The sequence below is a fragment of the Cephus cinctus genome, unplaced genomic scaffold, assembly GCF_000341935.2.
Source record: "Cephus cinctus unplaced genomic scaffold, Ccin1 Ccin1_scaffold0191, whole genome shotgun sequence".
NCBI lineage: Eukaryota > Metazoa > Arthropoda > Insecta > Hymenoptera > Cephidae > Cephus > Cephus cinctus.
The window spans coordinates 604,297-626,556 of NW_014332912.1; the positions used below are offsets into that span (position 1 = coordinate 604,297).

At 43.3% G+C, this 22,260-nt stretch overlaps 1 protein-coding gene and 1 long non-coding RNA gene across 14 annotated transcripts in view; one reads left to right on the forward strand and one right to left on the reverse strand.

Moving 5' to 3' along the window:
* Positions 1–29: 29 nt before the first annotated feature.
* LOC107264712 (ras-responsive element-binding protein 1) lies at positions 30–15,626 on the reverse strand. 2 transcript variants are annotated; one of them, XM_015733256.2, is made up of 4 exons: positions 14,905–15,626; positions 8,926–8,996; positions 4,330–8,802; positions 30–4,202 (listed from the first exon to the last, which is right to left on the reverse strand). In XM_015733256.2, exons 1-4 carry the CDS (start codon positions 14,921–14,923, stop codon positions 3,639–3,641), a joined length of 5,127 nt encoding a protein of 1,708 aa, XP_015588742.1. In that variant the 5' UTR covers positions 14,924–15,626; the 3' UTR covers positions 30–3,638. The 2 variants fall into 2 exon arrangements, with proteins under 2 accessions (XP_015588742.1, XP_015588743.1); XM_015733257.2 differs by lacking the exon at positions 14,905–15,626 and adding an exon at positions 9,092–9,350.
* LOC107264730 overlaps positions 12,354–22,260 on the forward strand; it is a 32,840-nt gene continuing 22,933 nt past the window's right edge. For 9 of the 12 annotated variants that reach the window (XR_003058878.1, XR_003058874.1, XR_003058881.1 and 6 more), the window contains exons 1-2: positions 12,354–13,671; positions 13,741–14,030. This is a non-coding gene — a long non-coding RNA (uncharacterized LOC107264730). The remainder of the gene's footprint in view (positions 13,672–13,740; positions 14,031–22,260) is intronic. The other 3 variants (XR_001537019.2, XR_003058875.1, XR_001537027.2) reach the window with 3 other exon arrangements.

Below are 22,260 nucleotides of genomic sequence, written 5' to 3' on the forward strand. Positions count from 1 at the left end.
GGAAAGAAAATGATTGACTCTTCATTACCTATATTTTATATATATTCTTATTCTTAGGTAAAAGTCAAACGAGAATACAATGCAATCATTTACACACATGTTACAATGATTATTTCGCATGTTTACCCTTTCTAGTTAAATCGAGGAAAAGTTCGTTCTCAAGCCACATTCAAACTTTAATTATTTTTTTTTTTAATAAATAGTTTTCTTTCGTTTACATATGTATACCAATGTTCGTAGCAATGGTAACAATGATTTTATAGCGCATGATATGTCGCGTATGTCATATCACTATTGATCAATGATCGAAACGACACGGAAAGTAGACTATATAAGTAGTGTTCTCAATTCCAATTCTTTTGTAGTTGTATTCGCGTACAACTGTTTTAAAATAAAAAGAAAAATGGAAAATAATAAATATAGCAAGTCGTAGAGAACAATAGACAGAGTGATAGATCCGAAGACGAGAAGAAGAATTTCTAGACGCGACTAAATCGCTCTGAGAATAGAAATAATGGTAATAGACTAAATGAAATAGATACACCTAGATAAAGAGAATTAGGAAATATGATAGGAATATAAAGATCTGAAGAGGAATAAAGACATGCATATACCGGGTGACCTGGCTATAAAGTAGCCGCATTGGATAAGTACTTTCCAATTGAGACACCCGTTATATACGCTTGTATACGACCGATTAAAAAGTTTCACATCTCTATTAAACTACAGTCATTTAAGTTAATAATTATTTAAGTTTTACAGCACTTGATCGAGTCCCGTTGATCTTGGGATCGATAATTATTTGGTATAATTGCATTTTCGTTAAATATCATCATCGTTTCTCTTTAGACAATTTCAAATGAACATAGACTATCGACAATTACAATATTTATATACAATAATTTCTTAGATAAAATGCAAATCAATTAAATAGCGTAATTAACTGTCTTCGGCTTCTTCGATTCTTATTTTCATTTTTTTTCATTTATTATATATATATATATATATATATATATATATTGCTCTTGCTTATCGCGCAATTATCTTCGCATCACCGTTAATTTCGCATTCGCCTATCGAATACCAATTAAACCAATGGGAATCAACCGTCTTATCAATTAACCATTTAATTGCATACTTGATTGGAAAGTGAAGGTGTCAGAAATAGAGAGCAGCGAATGGAGGTAAAGAATAAAGAAAAATACAAAAAAAAAAAGAAGATTGTAGTGGCGATTTACGTGTCATTCGCATAATTTGCTAATTAAAGGGTTGATTTACACGAGGGATGATTAGCGGCAGTCACACTACGACTTTGACTCCTGGCCAGTAAGTGTCGCAGCACTTATTGGCAGAAATGTGTATAACCTATAACTTATTAAGTAAATATGGCTACATTAATTCGTTGCTTGAACGTTTCTTTGGACTCAGAATCCCATCGAAGTGGCGACTCATAACAGAGATAAAGATACACAATAACGATCGAGCGACGATATCAGACTCAAATCGAGGGGACTTCTTTGCATTAAATGTCACAAGAAGTTGGCCCCCTTAAAGTATGATTGATTGCCGTAACTCGATTATAGTCGTGAACAAATGATCCCGTGTAAATTTTATCTTCTTCCTCTAACGCGTCTTCCCTTTTTGTTGCTTCTTACGTTTAAATATCTAATTATATAATTATAATTATATCGTTAATTTATCATTGAGACACCTGCAGCTCTATAGCTTACCGATGCATAAATGCATTTACATTCTATATACACTACCTATACATACATTTACAGAGATTTTTATAATTATTTGTTTCCTCGTATTCCCTTTTTTTATTATATAAAATCATAAGCATATATAAAGAGAATGACGTAGGTCCAACTGACGGAGACGAAGAATCTATTTACCTAAAGTGCAGGTAGCGATCGAAGTCTGTAGGTCATGGCTACTTTGTCAATTCCACAAGCAGGGGACTCCTCTGTATTGTTAATGACAAGTAAATGGCCCCCCGGATGTGGAATTGGTATTGCAGCTTAGTATAGCAATATAATTGATGTTGATGATTTTAAAATTAAATGATTAATGAAATAGAACGGATTCATTTCACAGTATAAAATATCCTCGAAATTTAAGCCTCCAAATGCTCCAATCACAATGCATTTCATATCAGAGAGATCACTCTTCTAATTCCTGGAGATGATCTCCTTGAAACAGGACGCATCGTATTGAGGCCTCAGGCTGTAGGTACTGAATTATAAAGCATATACAGGGTGCCCCAAAAATCTACAGTCTAAAAGATTGTTATTGATCCGGCAGAGCTCTCAAAGGTCGTGGTTATTAATATCTTGAAAAACTAGCTATTTATGAATTTACACTGATTGCTGGTTCTACTTCTGGAACACCCTGTATGCATATATATATATATACATGGACCGAAAATGTAATAAGTAAGAAGGAGTCTTTCAAATGTGCTACTCTTAGCTTAGCCATTACGATTCTCATATAGTAACAGTTTGTCATGCTTGGCTTGCAAATATGGTCCTACAAGTAGCAAGTTTTTTTTTCTCTAATTTTAGGAATCTTCCCGTGGGAGACAATGCTATGCACTCAGTATCCGTCAAGATAAACAGTAATCCTAAAATCCCGAAGGAGCACCGCGTGCCATCCTCTGATCATTTTTTTAATGAATCATTCAATTATTAGGATCTCTCACACGTCAAGCTTATAATTAAGGCACGATTGTGAACGTACATGAGACTACAAAAGCCTCACGTTTTTATACCCTTTGATTACACGCTGAATTCTTGATATCCCAATCATTCCCAAGATAGCACAAGGTATAAAGTCCTCGAATATCCTGCGTACGTCCCCTGGACATCCTCAGGATACAATTTGGTAATTCCTGAGAATTTCTACGAGCATACCGAAATAGATACTTTATCAAGATGTCTATAGGTGATGCTAGGGACACCTGATAACAGATATCACAAAGAGATATGTCGCCAGTAATTCTCCGTAATATCCAAGGGACATCGGATTTTTTATGTGATTTCGAAATGAACAATTTTTAAAAAGATCGAAAATATCGTATCACTCTTATGCGTAGAAGCTATTGAAGGTCTACATGTACCGTGTGTACAGGAATCATAAAAGCGTCATTTTTAGTTAAGAAATTAATTCTTTATTTTTTTTAAAGAATATTTAAATAACCTTCAATAGAAGTACTGCGATATGTTACACTTATTGATTTTCTCATTTCGTAATACAACCGATGTTCCATGGATGTCCATTTAACATCCCAAGGACGTACCGTGTCTAATATTATAATATCCCCAGGATATTTCGAATAATTTAATCGTGTATGTGATTTTATTCATTTATTCACGTAACTCTCCTAATGCTATATTTATATAATTTGTAATAATCTATTTATATAATTTGCAATAATTTATTTTCTGCATCCTTGTGCTACCTGGGCCTCAGTTCCTTTTGACACCAAGGAGTTTGGCTATACTATCGGCTGATGCTTAGAGCACCCTGTCCATAATAATACTTTTATCCTTGTTACATCGAGTGGATTGGATATTACATTATTCATTTGGATATCCAATCCACTCGATGGATGCTACTCTTATACTATTTGGATTTTAGTTTCTTTTGACTCCGAGCAGTTTGGCCGCGTCGTCAGCTGATGCCTGAAGCACTCTGTCTATAATGCTCTTATCGCGAATACCAAGGAGATTCGAGATAAGATCGTTCTCTGAATTTTCCGGAACATCCAGATTTCCACTTTGTTGTACGGTAGTCAGCTGTCCAGTCAGAGTAGTGAGGTTCTCGTATGCGTTGTACCTCATGAGACCACTGGGAGCAGCGTCTGCTGTAGCTACAGCCGCCTCCACAGTGGGTAGAGATACGCGCTCTCGCAATCTGTTATCACTCGTCGAGGACATTACGAGTGCTGGATGCTGCTGACTTCTCGGTGTGATCGTGGGTGGTTGACTCGCTACGGATTCTTCATCTCCGCTCGTGCCCACGTACATAGGAGAGTCGACAGATTCGTGCTTCTTCCTATGTCTCAGCATGCTGTGTTTTAGAGTGAAGCGGCGACAGCAAATGTCGCAAGAAAATGGCCTCTCCCCGGTATGAGTTCTCATGTGACGACGAAGATCCTCTGCAGACCAAAATCTGCGCATGCAGAACGCACAAACTACCTGAAAGCACAAACATCGGTTTATCATCTTCTCACGTTTCAGGATTCTTCTAGAAGTATTTTTAATTGCATTTACATGATTTCGTGTAATAATATTGATGAGCTAACAGGTGAATTACTCGACTCACCTTTCTATTACTGTAGTCAGGAAATTTTCCCCGTTTCTCTTCACCGTCGCTCGCCTGCTGATGTACCAGAGGTTGTTGCTGATCCTCTGCTGCTTCTATATCCATGTCCAGCGCACCCTTGGCCACCAACATCTCGTAGGACCTTTTGTGATTGTCCTTGATGTGCTCAAGGCAATCTTGGCGCTCCGCGAAGCCGCTGTCGCACAGGTGACACTTGAAAGGCGCTTCGGCGGGTCCTGGTGAGGATCTTGGAGAAGTTTTTCGTGAACGGGACGCGTCGTTGATCGAGGAGGAGGTCGTACTGGTTGTCAATTTGATAACGGGGACGTTCTGTGGCGAATTTTGCATGTTTTCAGATATACTCGAGGACTGACTCTCGTATCCACTCTGATCGTTATGCTTCCCCGAACTCTGCGGACTGTTTTGGGATTCGCTCAACGGCGTGTTGCACCTGGATTTATTTTTTTTATCTATGTGCTTCGTCGATCGGTGCTTCTTCAAGTTTCCCAGAGTGGAGAAGGTAGAGCTTGGACATTGGTTGCACTTGTAGGGTCTCTCCGGGACGTTTCTCATTGAGAAGCTATTGCTGTTTGCTGGTATATTTGTCGCTTCCGGGGACGATGAGTTTCTTGCTCGACGAATCTTGTGGGGATTGGTCTTGTGCTTTCGTAAAAGATGACGATCGCAGTTTGACTTTGTCGTGAATAGAAGGGAGCAATGTATACATTGATAAGGCTTCTGTCCGGTGTGAGTGAGAATGTGTCTCCTCAGGGAGGACGTCCATGGGAACGGCCTCTCGCAATAAGGACAGATCACTCTGTTCGGCGCCATCGAGTATGCAGATTTCTTCTTCTTCTTCTTTTTCTTCTTCTTCTTGGACGAGCTCGATGTTCCGGAATTAACTGAATTTCCGGAATCGGATTTCTCGTCGCTACCCGAATTGTTGCAGTCGCTCGTAGAAGCAACGAGACCTTCCTCGTCGCTAAGATACTGAGGTTGAAACTGTTGATACTGTTGGGAGGCATTGTCCAGCAGCTTGGAAACACTAGCAAGATCAACAGTTCCATCCTCGGTTCTTTCGTTTTCGTCCTCTCGTGACGATTCGCTTCTCTTTCCCATGTCATCTGGCATTTCTGACTTCACCAGACTGTTCTCGGACATTAGATCATCGTCATCCGCGTTAGTCTCAACTTCCGGCTTGGACTCGTTTATTTCAGACTTTATTTTGCCCTTGGCATCGTGCTCGTCGTCTTCTTCGTTGTTCTGAGACTGATCTGAACATTCCTTTGCGAATTCGTTAACGTGTTCGCTGAGGATGCTTAACTGGTCCTTATTGAGCTCGGAACGATTCTCCAGTTTGCCTCTGAGTAGACTGGTAGGCTGCTGTTCACTCTCACGATGGGCATCCGGTGTTTCTCTTCCGGTTGGACCTTCGTCGATGATCAGCTCCTCGTCGGTGTCATTTTCCTCTACTCTGTTACCTTTCAACTGTTGTGCTAGTATGGCGTACTTCACTTGATCGGAAATAGCGTGCTTTCCGTACTCGGAACTCACATTCTGTCCCATCTTTGGTAATATGTTTTGATATTGCTGTTGCACCTGCTGGGACATGCTGGACTGTCCAAGATTTTGTAACAAGGTCGGAGGATTCGCTGGAGGTCGACCTCTCGTGGAATGACCACCTCGTGGTCTTTGGCTCCAGTGTTGAGGATGCTGTTGCTTAATATGTCTTTCCATGTTACTCCTGAGGGTGAACCTGGCCGAGCAGTGTTCGCAGGTGAACGGTCGCTCGGTTCTGTATCGCCTCTGCTTCTGTTTTGGCATGAGGACTCCATTCTTTATCACCATCTTGACAGAATTCGAGCTGGGAGAGTTTTCTAACTTCTCGCGTGGCACCGAGACCTTGTTATTCAGCTGGGATGAAATTAGTTTGGAGTAATCGGTTTGGTCAGTAGCTGTATGCGCTGATAATTCACGTCCTTGAGGAAAGTTTGAGACGAATCCGGATGGTTCCACGAGAGTTCCACCACTGGTGAGCTGGAGGCCTCGTACCAGTTCCTTTTGGATTCTGTCCTTCATGGCAAAATCATGGCCAAATAAATGCGGGTTAAGAAGATAAGGCGGTATCAGGCCGGTACCTGGTGGGAAAGTGCCAAAATTTCGATAAATCAGATGAGCGTTTGCATATAGAGCTTCCAAGGAGTTAGGCTGAGTCCCAGCCTGTCCGGCCTTGAGAAGAGCTTGGGTCAATAAAAGTTGATTCGTAGCGTTATAGAAGTCCTTTGGATTCCTGGAGTAGTCTTCGGACGAACTAGGCTGATCGGCTTCGTTGCTCCTGGATCTTTTTCTGAGATCAAGGGCATCCATGGAGAGATCAAGGGGAGCTTCTTCGACTCCGGAATCTACCACGTTTCCGGAGTCTCCCATACTCTTTTTCAAGTCGATAGGACCATCCTGATTTCTTTGGTGCAGCTCGGATTTGGTTTCGCTGACTAGAGACACGCTTTCATCCGACGACCTGGTGTCTTGATCGTCTTCATCGTCCTTCGAGTAACTGTGCTTTCCTAACAGTTCCTGACCCTTCTCCGGCTCCTCGGAATGCCTTCCGAGTTCCATGGATTGGATGCTCGTTGGCCTAGAGAAGAATTCCGAATTTTCGTAGTGATTAACGGCGAACAGCGAGGGTATTCCCGGCTGACGAAGCTTGGCCTCCTCGATCACTCGGATTTCAGACTTAGGCTCAGTGGGCATGGATAACGTAGAGTAATGATGATGCTGATGGATGCCTTCGTCACGTTCGCTGTGATAGACTAGAGTTTTACGAGCATCCTCCCTAGAGATGGCTCTGGGAGACGTGCGGTCGACGGTGTCGTTTGTGGAGTCTTCGTTGGGATGATATATCAGAACGCTCTTAATATCCTCGCGGGTGAGCTTGCCATGACGATTGCGAACGTGTCTTTCACAGTTGGCCTTGGTCGTGAAAGCATAGTTACACAGAGAGCACTCGTAAGGTCTATCGCCATTGTGCGACCTTAAATGTCTGATGAGGGTAGCTTTATCGGTGCTCGTGTACGGGCACATGTTACATGGATAGGGCATACCTGGACCGACATTCATATGCGCCCGGTTATGACCCTTAAGAGCACGAAGATTTGGAAATATTGCGGTGCAAAGTCTGCATGGAAATTCTCCTTTGAGTTTCATCTTCCTGAACTCAGCCGCGAAGGCGTCCTGTGCTTCTTCCTCGTGGTACTCGGAGGAGGGTGTGCCGGATGAACCGGAGGATCCAAGGTTGGGATTGATCTTGATACTGTTATCCGGTGTGCTGGCGTCGGACCTAGGAAAGTTCTGTAGAATGGGTCCAGAGGTCATGGAAATGATGCTCTGTATGTCAGCCAGATCCTTGCCTTCCTTGGCTTCGACGAGAGCAGCCTTGTTTTGAAGATCAAGACCAGCAAAGAAGTTGTCCCTCCTAGACTGATCCTCGCCATGGGTTCTGCTCTGGGAATTCGGTATCCCACAGTCAGACTCGTGCGCCTCCAGGGCCGACCTGCAAGGGAAGGCCCTGAGACATTTGGCGCATTGGAATCTGGTAACTTCCCCGGAAGCTGGCCTATGAACGGACTGTTCGCAAACGGCCCTGGCGATCGCCGGGAATTTGTCAGCGGAGAAATCGACGAATGTCAAATCATCGAAACCTACCACAGAGTTCCTGAGGTTCCGTGAACTATTGTTAATCGAATTGTCGTTAAAGTGTGTCATGAACCGATGATGATTGAGCACGCGATGATTCTTGAACGAGAGTTCGCACATATCGCATTTCGCTGACACCTCAGGATGGTTACGCTCGAGATGAGCCTCCAGAAGACCAGCAGTGGCGAAATCCTGTTTTCCGCACACTTGACAATTGTGAACAGCCGTGTCCTCGTAGACGTTGCTCTTGGTCTCAGTTCTGGAACTGTTCAAGAGTATCTTGTGCCTGCGCAATGACTCAACCTCATCCGTTGAATCCAACGACTTCCTCTTGTTAATGGTCATGCTGGGAGATTTATGTTTCTCAATGAGATCCGGAGAATTGCGTTTGGCAATCTCGTTGTTATTGTACTCTTCGATGCGACGTCTCTTAACAGGCTTTTCCGAATCGCTGCTCCCTTCGGAATCCGTGCAACTATGAGGCGAGAGAGCGCGATGTGCCGTCCTGAGGTGTCTGTTCATATTTCCATTGGTGGTGAAGGCCATGTCGCAGTATTTGCACTTGAACGGTCTTTCGCCGGAGTGAACGAGCACGTGCCGATCGAGAGAACTGGCAGAGCTAAGAACTTTGTGACAGACCCCGCAGGAATAGTCCTCCTCGCCGCTGCAGTCCGTGCTGCGTGGTGAATTGTGACCACGTAGATGATTCGTTAGTTCCCTGGAGGTCGAGAGTACTGTAGGGCATGCAGGACAAGGATACGTTCCTTCCGGATGCTCGACCTTAAAAAAACCCGAGAAAAAAAACTCCCGATAAATCTTCATTCTCGTTAAATAAAATTTGAAAGAAATTCCTACAACTTATACAAGCTCTAAGCAATATAATACATCTACACGACTACTTACCAATGGCGAAGATCCAGCATCCGTTTGAGTCTCGCTGGTCTGTCGTTGATCCGGTCCACTGTCAGCGGTCACTGTAATTACAAAACCGCACATTGTACTATAAAAAGAACAATAATTATCCCGGAAACATCGTGAACTCGAGATTTCAGTAAATAACGAAACTCACTGGTGCACCGTACAAACGTAACTATACGGATTCACGAACAATAGACACAACCGAACAACACTTAATGTTCACGTACGAAGAGACGCTGGATATCTATCCAACTCCGTCGTTAAATCCAGCCTTATCAGCAAGAGCAGCCGGATGAGCTAGGGTTTAGATTGTGCGAGATGTCAATGACTAAACATTCCCTGAGATAACGAAGCTTCGCCGGCGAAGCTGCCAAGCGTACTGTCTCGAGTGCTGACGCGTTCCGTGCCTGACGCGACGGGACGTCTTTGTCGTCTGTTACAATTTCCCAGGAATGCGCCGTAGTCCTCCGCCAATGTTTCCTCCCTCCCCCCGCCCCACCCCCCTTACGAATCCAACGATTCTTTCCTTCCTCGTTATCGGGCATGTTTATTCGAAAACACTTGACGTAGGATGACATTAAATCCTACGGTTAAATTACGACGACTCGAGATGCATTATTGACGTCGTACCGACAATGACGTAATCGATGTCACGAATATCGATAAATATCGAATGATTCGCTCTCGAAGCGAGCTTCGATTCGAGAGGGTGAAAATGGCGTCACCTGTTCGAAGCGCCATGTGTTCCCAATCTCAGTGCTTATGTACACGAATAAGCTTTCTCGAGTCGCCCTGTTCCACAGTTAGAAGTTAATCGTCGGCAGTTACCCAACGTCGAGTTGAACGATCCCGCATACACGTTTTAATTCCGACAACGGAGTAGCATCGATTACGAAGAACGCCGCCTCGTGTTAAGGATAAACTCTGCTAAGTCAACCTACATAGTGATCACTCGTATTGACATTAAGGTACGTTCACAAAAAGATTGTTCGATAGAATTTTTAAACATTGACATCCAGTTTCCATTGAGCTTCCAATAGTTGTCGCTGTATTAGCGCTTTCTTTTTGTTCTTCCACAATTCAAACCGATCGTTCAATCCCATCGACACACGATTAAAGGGAGACTTGAGACGTTCACAAAAGTAATTAGTCATCGCCGGTAAGAGCGATCGTTATCAATGTGAACAATAAGCGTAAGCGTAGATACGTGCATGTATACATACGCGTGCGCCTAAAATTTCAAGTCGACGTCTCGATGATGCGTCGTTAGCGAGAATCGTTGGTGGCGTGATCACGTAACGTCCCACGTATGTATTTCAAACGTCAGGAAAGTCCCAAGGGACGCGTATACGAGGAATAAGTAAAAACTGTGCGTCGAGGAAAAAAGCGGATGCGATAAATAAGGAGATCGGAAATTAGTGTGCCAGCGGCGACTAGTAATCGGTCGTAGCGACGCGAGAAAGGTAGAAGAAGAAGATAACAAAGATAGAAGGCAAACGACAGTAAAAGGCAGCGAGATCTGACGTGTTCCGGAAGTTAATACAAACCGGACCGGGGATGTAGCAGCCGGGACAATAACATTTATCAAGGACCTCGGGCGTCGTTCTGACCGCATATGCGGTTTCTCTTACGCTCACATTACGTATCAAGCGTGCGACTTGCCTGCGTCTTGCGCCAACAGATGAGGGACTGGTCATACGTAGGAAACGAGAACTTCCTTGAAAAGTTACAAAAAGGGGAAAAAAATTTTTTTCATACAAAAATTAAAAATTCACGTTTTTCGAGTACCAATAAATACATAAGACACTTGTTCACGAACGATTTTTTCGGGAAGAATCTTGGTGAGATAAGGACTGTCGAAAGAAAAAAAAAAATTGGTGACGAGATGACATACATATGTATATACCATACACATGTACGTAGGAAACGAGTGAATCACTTAGCTGCCGATGGCCAAGTGTAAAAGATAGGCGCAATTTTCCAGCGATAAAATTTCTTTGCTTTGGATCGAGAGCACTTGGCAATTTTTTAAGACGTTACCGTCCATTGGCTGTAAAGGTTCGTACGGACCTTTCGCAACGTATACAAGATTATCGACTCGGTATGCAGACGCGTACGGGCGTGAGAGATTTCTCGTGATTTTCAATAAGCAAGGTGAGCCGACGGCGCGTCGCAACGACACAGCCAGGCAGCCGATATCGCATCGTTAATCTCATTATCGATCCGCCCTCGTCATGAAGGTAGACAAAACATCTCGGGTTTATTATCACGCGTTCCTCCTGTCTAGATCGATACAAAGAGTGAATATGCATAGACACGAACACGTAGGCATCCCATCAGCCATCGTCTGCCCATCGGCAGATTTTCAATAACAAATGAATCACGGAGGTTAAGATATCGATCTTTATCTCGTAAAAATTTTTCACAGAGCAACAGCCAAGCGTCTCGACTCGTTCAAAACATTAACAGCGTAGAAGAAAAGCCGAAGGCGTAAGACGTCGGGACAGCCGAACGTCCGTGATAGGAGTCTTCGTAGCGTTGAGCGCGTACTTTACGCGTACTTCCTATACCTGCGTACGTTAGCTCGAACAGACTATACAAAAGACAGTAGGGTACGGCATACAGTTACTAGAACGCTGGGCGCACGCGGCAAGGTGCCCATTGGGTAACAATGGACACCGTCGACATTTGGGTTTCGCGGGAGTTACGAATGGCAAGCAGGTGACTGTCTCGTTCAGGTAAATCATGCGTACGCCAGGCACGATTGTGTCAGGGGAAACAGGTTTTGTCACGAGATGTAAAGTCATAGAGAGTGGCGCTTAGACGTGACGTATACCGCATATGGAATAACAAGTGGACAATAATATATCAGCTAAGAAGATAATGGACGAACGATATGAAAGGTCCTATCTCCGGTTGTGTACTATGATAAGATGAAAAGAAAAAGATCCCGACTAATAATATCCAGGCATCGAGGATGTACCTGGGGAGAATATGCGGGAGCACCGATCGATACGATTCATACGGATAATTGTATTCGTCAGAAGAAACGGGTGCTACGACCTCTGATGCGGGCATGGTCCATGAACGTAGGCAAGGAGGCACAGGTATATATCCTAACCTACGTAAGTAAAAGTGGGAAGTTCCCATGGGCGTAAGCATAGACGGTTAAACGTGTACATAAGCGACGTTGCGTAGGATGCTGCGCTGTAACAGATTGGTGGAAAGTTAGAGGCGTTACCGAGCGAACGTATTGGCCGTACCTCATCTCGAAGCTTTTATCTCGTTTTTCTGCCCTCGGTCGATCCCCACCATTCGGCGCGTCCGACGCGACCCCACCACCCAATAGCGCTCGCGCCATCTCTCGTGTTTCTCCTCAGCTCGTTCCCTCTCGCGGCTACTTTCCGTGTTAGTGTCCCTGGCTCTCGTGCGGCGACCGGTACTCCCACGCGCCGCAGGAGAGAACCAAAGATGGCGGTTCGGTTAGCGTGTTTCGAGAGCTGTTGCCTTGGTAACCCTGGACTTACCCAGCCGTAACCCCTAGCCACCCTTGAGCCTAATAGCCACGTACACCTACTGGTACCTGGGTCTGGGCCTATATAGGTATATGGAAGCGCGCTCATGTGCCTGGGTCGCCGTAGCCTTGGCAGGACTCCAAGGTATACGCGTTAGTTACTAATAAGGAGTCACCAGGACGGGCTATACAAATGGCAGTGCATCCATTGTGTCTGCTCAAGTTGGTTGTTTATTTTCGTACAAGCAACTCCGAGCTACCTTTGGCTGCTTATGTGGAGCACCCAAGGTGACGAAGGGTACAGGAAACGCTAGACTCTGTTCGACGTATATCCCGGCTTGGTGTATGGCAATATTATTTATGACTTGGGCTAGTTCAGCCATTGAGAACAGAGATTATCGGTATACGTGGCCCAACCGTGTGTCTCCGCATGTACCTAGAGGTCCGCGTTGATCTATAAGAAAATTATCCCACAGCCGTGTAGGAGGCCTCTATGTATGATAGATCAGCTGCTATTACGGGTAGAAGGAACTGGGGGGAGTTAGAGAGCAAGTTTTGTCGGTTTTGCTTTAGCTTCTCTGGCAACCGATTCGAATTCATTGTAAATTCTGTATTTTGGGAATTTTGCATGGACATTTTTTGTTATCCCTTGTAACAAACGTCGCTGCGAAATTTAGCTCACGAAATCACTAATAATTATTTGCAGCTGCTCGATTAGTTTGCCGCCCTGTGCTTTACCCTTCGGAATCCTTTCGTGCAACTCGTACATTTGCGCATTTTGCCAATTGGGGATGTACAGGCGTTAATAGGTGCGTCATGAGCTAATCTGTTAGAGGTTAGGGGTTACTCCGGCGCCACTGAAAGGGAGCGGTTGGCTCCATGCCACGCCCTAATTCTACTTTCACCGATTTAACCGTACAACCACCCCTTCCTCACCCTTACGCCATATACGTGTACGGTGGAAATGTGTGTATTCTGGAAATATTAAAATCTGGCTGCTATTTCAATCAGGGTACAGCAGACATTTGAAATATAAATAAAACTTTATTTTGGCTATTACTATCTTTTAATATACTGTAACACTGTTTAATGGTCTTTCGACAAATCTTTCGAGCTTACATACTGATCATTCAAAGCAACGCTGAATGAACTTCGCACTCTAATCAATTGGCACACACGTCGTGGAATAAACGAAAATCGATTATCTTCTGATAATTGTGCGTCATCGAGATCGAATGATTCAAATCTATATAAAAAATATATATAAAATACACGGTCCTTTCCAGGAACAAGGAGCAAAGCAGAAAGCTCGGCGCGTGAGAAAGGTCATCTCGCGGTGTGTAAGCCAGTAGTAAAAGGTGCATAAGAAGTGCATCAAGTGACGGTGCACCGGCGCGCCTGTACGTATATCGTATGTAAAAGAAGCACGTGCGTGTCCCTCGTGTTAATCGTGAGTATATATAAATATATCACGTTAATATTTATACGTATCATTTAAAAAGTCATCCTACGATTGGTCCAGATCACAGAGTGCATCACTCGATGCATCCAGACACATGCTGTCAGAGGGACGCAGGTACGGGTAAAATTATAGTGTATATTTATATGTATAGCTACGAGCTTGCAACGGCATCCCGAAGGAGAAAGACGTTATCTCAAACGATGGAAAAACATTTCTCCGTGTAACACCGGCAGTCTAGAGCGGACTTTTACGAAAATATTTCGACACCGTTTAGATAAAAGGGAGCACAAAAGGTCCTTATCTAAGTGGACTCCGGCTACTGTTTGCTTCTCTCCCAATAACCGTTAGGAGATTAGAATTTAGACACGTCACTGGTCTGGATGCATACACGTCTCCTCCTCGGTATAATTCCTTATTTTTCTTGATTTTACCAGGAAAAAAAAGTGTATAATTATAAGGCTACCTAAGAGATACTTGTATTCACTTTCTGTCATTGGATTTATTATTGTTACAAGGCAATTCACGATTCCCGTTCGTTATATTCAGATGAGGCAAAGACCCGTGACCTTTGACAGGGGTCCATAGGGAAGCACAGATGAGACACGAATGTCTTTGGATACTTGGAACAGTTGGCAATAACGTTGGAATTATTTATTTCAAAATTGATTTCAGGATACGTGGATGATAAACGGTGGATAGAGAAACGAAGATGGCGGATGGTGTCAGAATGTCTTATTGTTGTTATCGTTACCAGAGAGATTGATTTCTTTCGTCTAGCTTCTGTCCCAAGGAAAGATTACACCAAGGTAGTGTAGATAGACATCAATGTATCTACGTTGCAGACAAGAAGTCAAAGATTAACTTGATTTATGCATTTTTCTCAAATACTCGTCTAAATTATTTCGATCGAACGCGCAATGCATTTCGGGAGTGAGCAACGCAATCGCGTATACAAAGGGACTGTCGAAATCGGTAGAGTCGGACATACCTTTCGAAGAGTAATCCATGTCGTAGTATTGCTCAAGTCATGAAAGCAGCTTGTCGACGTCCGACTTAAAATCCAAAACAAACGACGTAACACCACACTAGTCACCAGATCCACTCTTTGACAGGGTAAACCGGCCACGGCAGAGTCAAAGCACGCGTTGTAGCTATCGCACCAAGTAGGCGATTCCACTGTGCAGCCACGAGTCTTCCTCGACTTTTTTATTCATCGACGATGCTCTGGGGATTCACAATTTATGTGAATCGTGCGTCGTTGTGCGTCTTTTACGTCCGTGAATATAACTGAGCGAGTTCAATGGCGACCGGCCTCAACTGGATTCGGTCTTGGGATACAGTAATCACGACAGTCTTCTTTCTTCCAATCACAAGTGGCACCTTACACGGTATACACACGGCGCACCGATCTTGCCGACCATCGATTGAATATTGACAGAGACGAGATCGAGCCGAGAGCGGGTCTCTCGCGACCGACTCACCGCGGAGAAGTGACTCTTTGCCGCTTCTGACAATTTCTCTGAACCTGTCCGGCTGGCTGGCTGGCTGGCTGGCTGGCTGCCTCATCTCCCTCCTATTTGTCTCTCGGCTGGGAAATCCCCACCCTTTTAGTTCACTCGCCCTGCTGCTGCTGCTGCTGCTGTTCCTCTCTAACGGAGCAAATCCCCACTACTGAAATATTCCCCACTACCTGGCTACCACCTACCATCCACCTACGGGCACACTTACACCCCCACCCTTCGCGCTACGCGTTCCCCTTCAAGTCCGTTCGTTCATCTTCGTTCATCTTCGTATTTTCTTTATATCTCTTTGGGCTTTCTCTCTTTTATTCATTTTTCTTTTATCTAAAATACCTACTGCCATGCTTTTTATATTCTTAACGCGGATACATCGTCACTCTTTACGGGACAGCACTACCCTTCCTCGTGTACTCGGAATAATCAGTGTTTCTTTAAATCTGCTATTTTTTTATCATTGGTTTAACTTACACTTTGAATTCCAGAAGTAAGGATAACAACTTGATAACCTTTTATTTAAGTTTGTACAGGTTTTACAAATTTTCATACTTTTTACTCTCGACCAGAATCGATATACTTTATAAGATCTAGACATGGATTCTTCGAAATATACAAAATTGTCGTCTCGACTCGACGGGAGAGTCTCTCGGTAATCGATAGATTAAATATTTCAAAGAAGTAAACTACGTTGTTCCGAGTGTTTTCTCATCCGCAAAATAGGGAACGGCTCGACACGACCCTTATCTTCGTTCCGTTATCAAAACAGGATTCGTCGGTCTCATCGCGGTTATATTATTTATATCGACAGGAAAAAGCACAAGTATTTTTTTTTTTTTCAGCAATATCGCCCGATCGACGTCAACCGTCCTATATATTTTTTGTGTCAAAAAGCCTAAGTAACTTTCAAAGAAGCGAAAAAAAAAATGTTTACCTAATTTTCACAAAAGTAGGACATACCGCCGACATCGATGACTGAGAAAACTCTCGTCTGGGGTTTGTCTACGTGATTTTCCATAATGACCATAACGGGAGCAGCTAGCCCCTGGGGTTTATGGCCTTTCAGGATTTCTTATTCCTGGCGAAGGCACAAATAGCAGCTGTACCTAATTACCTAAAATTACCATCACCTAATCTTCCCATTCTTGAGCACACACCACATTGCTGCAGGACTTTGATATTGCTCACATTAATACGCAGATCAATTCCATTCTACCTCGAGATACCAAGTCCGACTTCAATTCCCTGGTCAGCTACCTGGCACGAATCATAGCCATTGTCTTTCAGTGCTGTTGGCTAAATCCAGAAGTCATCTGAAGTCATCTGCCAACGGTAGACAATGATCCCAGGAAGGAAGGGCTTAGAGATTGAATGAAAGGAACGGGATCTACGACTTTTATGTTAATTCTAGATACCTGAGTGGCTCTATGTTAATTGAAAGTGACCTGGGCATTTGGTAGTCCAAGAAATGGACCACAGGGACAACAGAGGCTGCTGCGTATAAAGTACCACTATTTCAAGGGATGCAAAGGCTCTACCCTACCTTCCTCCAGACCCACGGTCAGGCTTGTTGGCCGTCATTAGGAGATGTTGTAAAAAAAAGACAGACAACATCCCAAAAGGACAGTTGACTTTTAACGGTTTCGCGAACTACCTGGTCACCCTGATTCTTTTTTTTTTTTTCATACCAAATTTTAACCCCCCGTATCAGCTTTGATTCTTACGAACGGTACGTTGAAAATTACCTTACTCCTATGAGTTATCCATTGTTTCGAGGACCTCATCCACTTGGCAAATTATTCGAGGCGCCAAAGAGTTTAACTTCGGTCGAGACATTTTAAGTTTCGCGATGCTATCTCTCTCTCTCCCATTTATCCGTTTCACTTTGGTATCCCAGATTGCTGATTTCTCTGGTTAAAATAATTACACGCCATTGACTAATTGGTCGGTAACTCGTTAAGAGGATATTACGAAGAACCGGACGTTCGGTTTGTGTCCTGGACTACTCTGGACTCGTGCCTGTCTATGAATTTTAATCTTGCTCGTTTATGGAAGCAATGTATATCTATAGGCATTAAACAACACGGAAGTACAGTGCGCTTCTCCTACGTTTCACGGAGCAAGATGAGATTGTAAAATCACAGAAGGAAAACTATCGGGAAGATCGAGAAAGTATTTTCCAGAATGGAATGCAGCGGATTGCTAACTTTTCTGGAATGAGTCAGAAAATATTAATCAGGATGGAAAGTACCGAAAATCTAGTGTTTTTCGTGTACCCGAAAAAATCATTTTCGAGAACTTTGTATCCTCGCGACCGTAGCCACCGAATGCCAAGTAAATATAGCCACCCGGTATAAAATCTTTTGAGATCGTTTTCAGGCGGTAAGCACGATAAACCAATCGGACGTTAACAAAGGTCTTTAACATTACCGATCTCGAATTGGCCAACAACTTTGACACGCCTTCGTTTCATTATACGTGCGTGAAAAAGGAGGCTCCGAAAATTCCAAGAAAGTGAAAACGTACCCCGGGGATACTATTTGCTATAGCGTACCGGGTAGCTTGTTTATTTCGAGAATAACGACAGCCAATAAGTACCGTTCACGAGGTATTGTATTATTCCCTCGAAACTTCTCTACCTACCATGCTGCAGGATATGGTGTTAAAGGTTAAGGGGCGTTCACACAGGATTTTTTTTTTTAAGTTTCACATAATCATATAGCTCCATCTAATCTCGAAACAAGACAGGTGTGCAAAGTGAAGAAAATTTTTTTCGGTGTGAATCGTCCTTTAATCGCTTTACGGTAATCGACCGTGAAAAACAAGAAATATGACAATTTCAAACGGGACGATTTGGCCTTGATCTTCGATTCGCAATTGTTTCGAGCCACAGGTCAATCCTTATTACGTAAGAAATCATTGTCATGCTGGAGCATTTATAATTCTCAGAGATACAGCCACGTTACCGATAACGTAACTCAGAGCGATTAGATCGCTCTTGTTTGCCCGGAGGAGTCCTCGCCCATGTTTGATCAGTGACGTTTACTATTGGTCCATCCGGTTGGGCACATGGTCCAAACTTTCCAGGGAGATAAAACGAATCTTGGTGAAAAGAAGATCCTCTGTATCTTTCGCTGCGGTAATAAATTTTATCATAAAAAAAATCAAGCCACTCAAATTTTTATACACGGTGCATGATCACCTATGATAACCACGAGCGCGTGTATCGTTGACGTCTTTTTTTTTTCTTACCCATAAATATTTTTCTAATCACCTAAACCACCGACATGGAATACGATTCGCTTTTTCCTCGCCTAAAGGAACCTCATTATCGCTGATGGTATCGCTCGTGTCTCACAACGTTTTGCGGCTTTGGCGAAAGTTTGAATTAGCCTGATACGTGTTGCCGTAGACAGCGCACTCGGTGAACTCTGGTACGCTGATGCGTATAGTAGGAATTTATATACTCCTATGCTGTACCTACATAAGTCTGACGTAACGCGTGTACGACCGCGCGATAGAATGGTGGAGTATGCGGATATGTGAATAGGGGAGGATACGAGTACGAGAGTCGCATACGAACTGACAGTACGTCCCACGTGGATAGAGTCTTAGCGTAGTTGCAGTAAGACCCGTCAGAACAAATTTCATTCGTTATCAAAATAATAATTAATTCGGGACATCGAAATAAATCAGTATGGAATAGATAAGAATTTTGGCAAAAATAAATTTCGACACGCGAAGCGTCGCTGAGAATTTAAAGAGGATACTACTCGCGAATTAAGAAATCAATGCGTGTGTCTCTCTCCGACTCATGCAATCGCCCATAAGTATCTCTCGCTCGCACTCGCAGCAAAGATACAAAATGAGAAAATTTTTATATTTTCTCGATCGACACAGCGATCGATTCCATGGGTTGTTCCGAGACGAGTTACTCGATGTAATGCCTGATCGAATTGATCACTCGGGGCTTATCAAAATCGACCAGGGACTGAGTAGATAAAAATTTTTGCATATTTTTAAAATCATTTTCTGAATTCCACCTCTCTCCATACAAAAAAAATTTCCAATAACAAAATCTATAAGATTGCAAGGCCACTGGCCTACCGATGCTATCTCAAAATTATGCGGATCTGTACATCTGAGCAAACGATTATCCAGGCATATGTAATTGGTACGATAAAAATTCGTATAAACATACGACACCATACCGATCGGTTAAACCGGGTACGTTGTACCCGGTTTTCACGTGACAGATGTCCCCTTGGACATGTGTAAATATACCTGTGCCCAGGCACCGACCTAGTCCCCCATTATATCCCCATCAGCGATCTGCCGCAGGGTGCCGACTTCGTAGCATATGTGATCGTGATCATTAATGCATCCCACGCATGCAAGGTTCAATTCCCCCTCCAATCAAATTGAAACAGAGAAACATAACCTATACGATTTCCTCAACGGGATAAATTTACGTTGAACTTGCGATAATCACGTGTAATACACTTATCTATAAATAATCATCACATTAATCATAACAATAGATAATCGTAAACCGTAAACCTCCATATTTCGTTGTACCTCTGAGTTATTCTTATCAGCAATGCCTACCCGGTCTTCCGCAATGTACGTTGAAAATCCATCAGTTACGTAAAATCGTGAAAAACCCAGTATTATTTTCCACTCGATAAATTCAGGATCCCTCGGGAGTACAATTTTTACCTTGGATCGAGATAGATCGTCCCGGACGATCGGATGCCTCTCGGATGAGTAAGCACCTCCGAAATACATAGCTACAAACGAGACTAAGGTTGACTCGGAGGCCTCTTATCAGGGCATAGAGTGTCGTGAGTCCAAGAAGTGACGAATAATTTCAAAGAAAATAATTATTTTTAAATTCATCGAAAAAATATTAAAGGCCATTAACCCCAGCCCCCATATGGCACCCTTACGAAAATCAGTCTGAATAAAATAAAAAAATAAAAAATCGATAGGGCCACAATTTTTCATTAAAATATCACGTACCTGCCAGGCTCTTTCTAACCTTATTCTTTTTTCATTTTTCCTCATTTTTCGTTACCAACCATCGGAGCCGAGGCGCCGTACTTCATTCGTAATCCTGTCGCGTCTCCGTTCGAGAGATGAAAGAGAGTTTGGAAACACGAAGAGCATAAAGAAGCTCGTGCAGTCGCAGTCCGTAATCTGGACTGGTGCTTGTAGTGGTAGTAATGGCCGTATAGCTGTGGACCGAGGTGGGTGAGAGTTTTGAATGTACATATATAGATATACGCATAAGCGATCGTGTGTCAGTTTGACACGTGTGTGAGATTATGTCTGTGGGATATATATATATATATATATATATATATATATATATATATATATATAGAGTCAGAGCCAAGTTGCGTTGGGAGGCTGCGTCAGACGTGGGAGACAGGTAGCTCACTTCCGGCCGACGGGGGCCATTGTATGGGATACATGGTGTGTATGTTACTGGCATGCTATGGGATGGGACGGTATGTGATATTGTTATGTATAACCTCACTTCCATCCAGCTCTTTCGAATCTCCGTCTTACACTATACTCTTCCTTCTCTTAGGCCTGCCTTCCTGTCTCTATGGATTCTGCCGTGAGCGACTGTCAATCCTATTTCTATGCAAGGTACTATATACATATATATATATATGCTGATACCACGCTATTGGACGGTATCATTACGTTTTATGCTTATTCAAGGAGATGGGGAAGGTTGGCTATTGTTATTATTTAAGGTACGTCTCTTTAACTCGGATGATCAGGAATCCACATTCACAGAGAAGTATAGTTTACTGTATGGGCAGCTAGCAGGTTGATTTGAATTGAGCGCGCGAGACTTTCCATACATAGGAGGGTACCTGCACGCTCGTATATACGTTCTATGGGATACGGCTATGTACGGGGAATAATAAAAGATCTCTTGACTCTCGAAGAAGAGAGGAAGCAGGTGGTACACAATGCATCCTGCAACGAGTCGAGGGAAAGACCTGGTTCTTGTCTGGGTCTCTGGGATCGCTTGTTTCTCATCTGTGGCTATTAAGGAGTTTGTATGGATCATCTTGATGATGCTTTCTCTCTTGGTCATTTATACTTTTTTTCTGTTCCGTATGCTTCGCTTTTCTCGCTTTGTGTAACTAGCGTGATAAACTTACTCACTTGCCCTGTCCTATAATTTTTTTTTTCTACGGATAAGCTATACGATGGATCATTTCACCAAGTGCAATATAATACAGTTGGGAGATGCTCGTATCTATCTTATCAAAATTTACTCACCGACGATACCCAGAAAGAGATTAGCGTCAGTTCCGAACTGACGCGAAGGTACGGATAAGTCACCTGGAATACGTGTAAAGTCCGTAGAGTCGGGTGACTTATTTCTCGGGAAGATCAGTATTACAAGGTTGTTTTCGGTGGATAAAATATTTTTTTGCGGATTACGTAGCCAGCTAGGAACGCAACCAACGCGTATGCCTATCTGCGTCTCTCTTTACGTATCTACGTACGCCGATCGGATGACAAAGGCGTGTTCTTTCCGCGTCAGAAGATAATGTGGTCCGTGTACACAGGTGTTTCTCAGAGTTCACACAGATGCTGCGTCCGATGGCTCGGATAGAGTCGCGTGGTAAGATCGATGCTTTGGATGGATGGATGGACATACTGAACGATTTGGGGACACGTATGACGCGTATGAGACCATGAAAGAAATATATACACATCATACGTGAAAATTATTTTTGAGATCTATCGTATCATTTTGTAAAATCTTTAAAGGGGTTTGAAAATTTTTTTCGGAGAAT

Excerpts from the sequence above, each read along its gene's own strand:
- LOC107264712 (XM_015733256.2), bottom strand. Across the intron at positions 8,803-8,925 it reads ATGCTGGATCTTCGCCATTG|GTCGAGCATCCGGAAGGAAC; the intron begins GTAAGTAGTCGT and ends GGTTTTTTTAAG. Across the intron at positions 4,203-4,329 it reads CTGACTACAGTAATAGAAAG|GTAGTTTGTGCGTTCTGCAT; the intron begins GTGAGTCGAGTA and ends TTGTGCTTTCAG.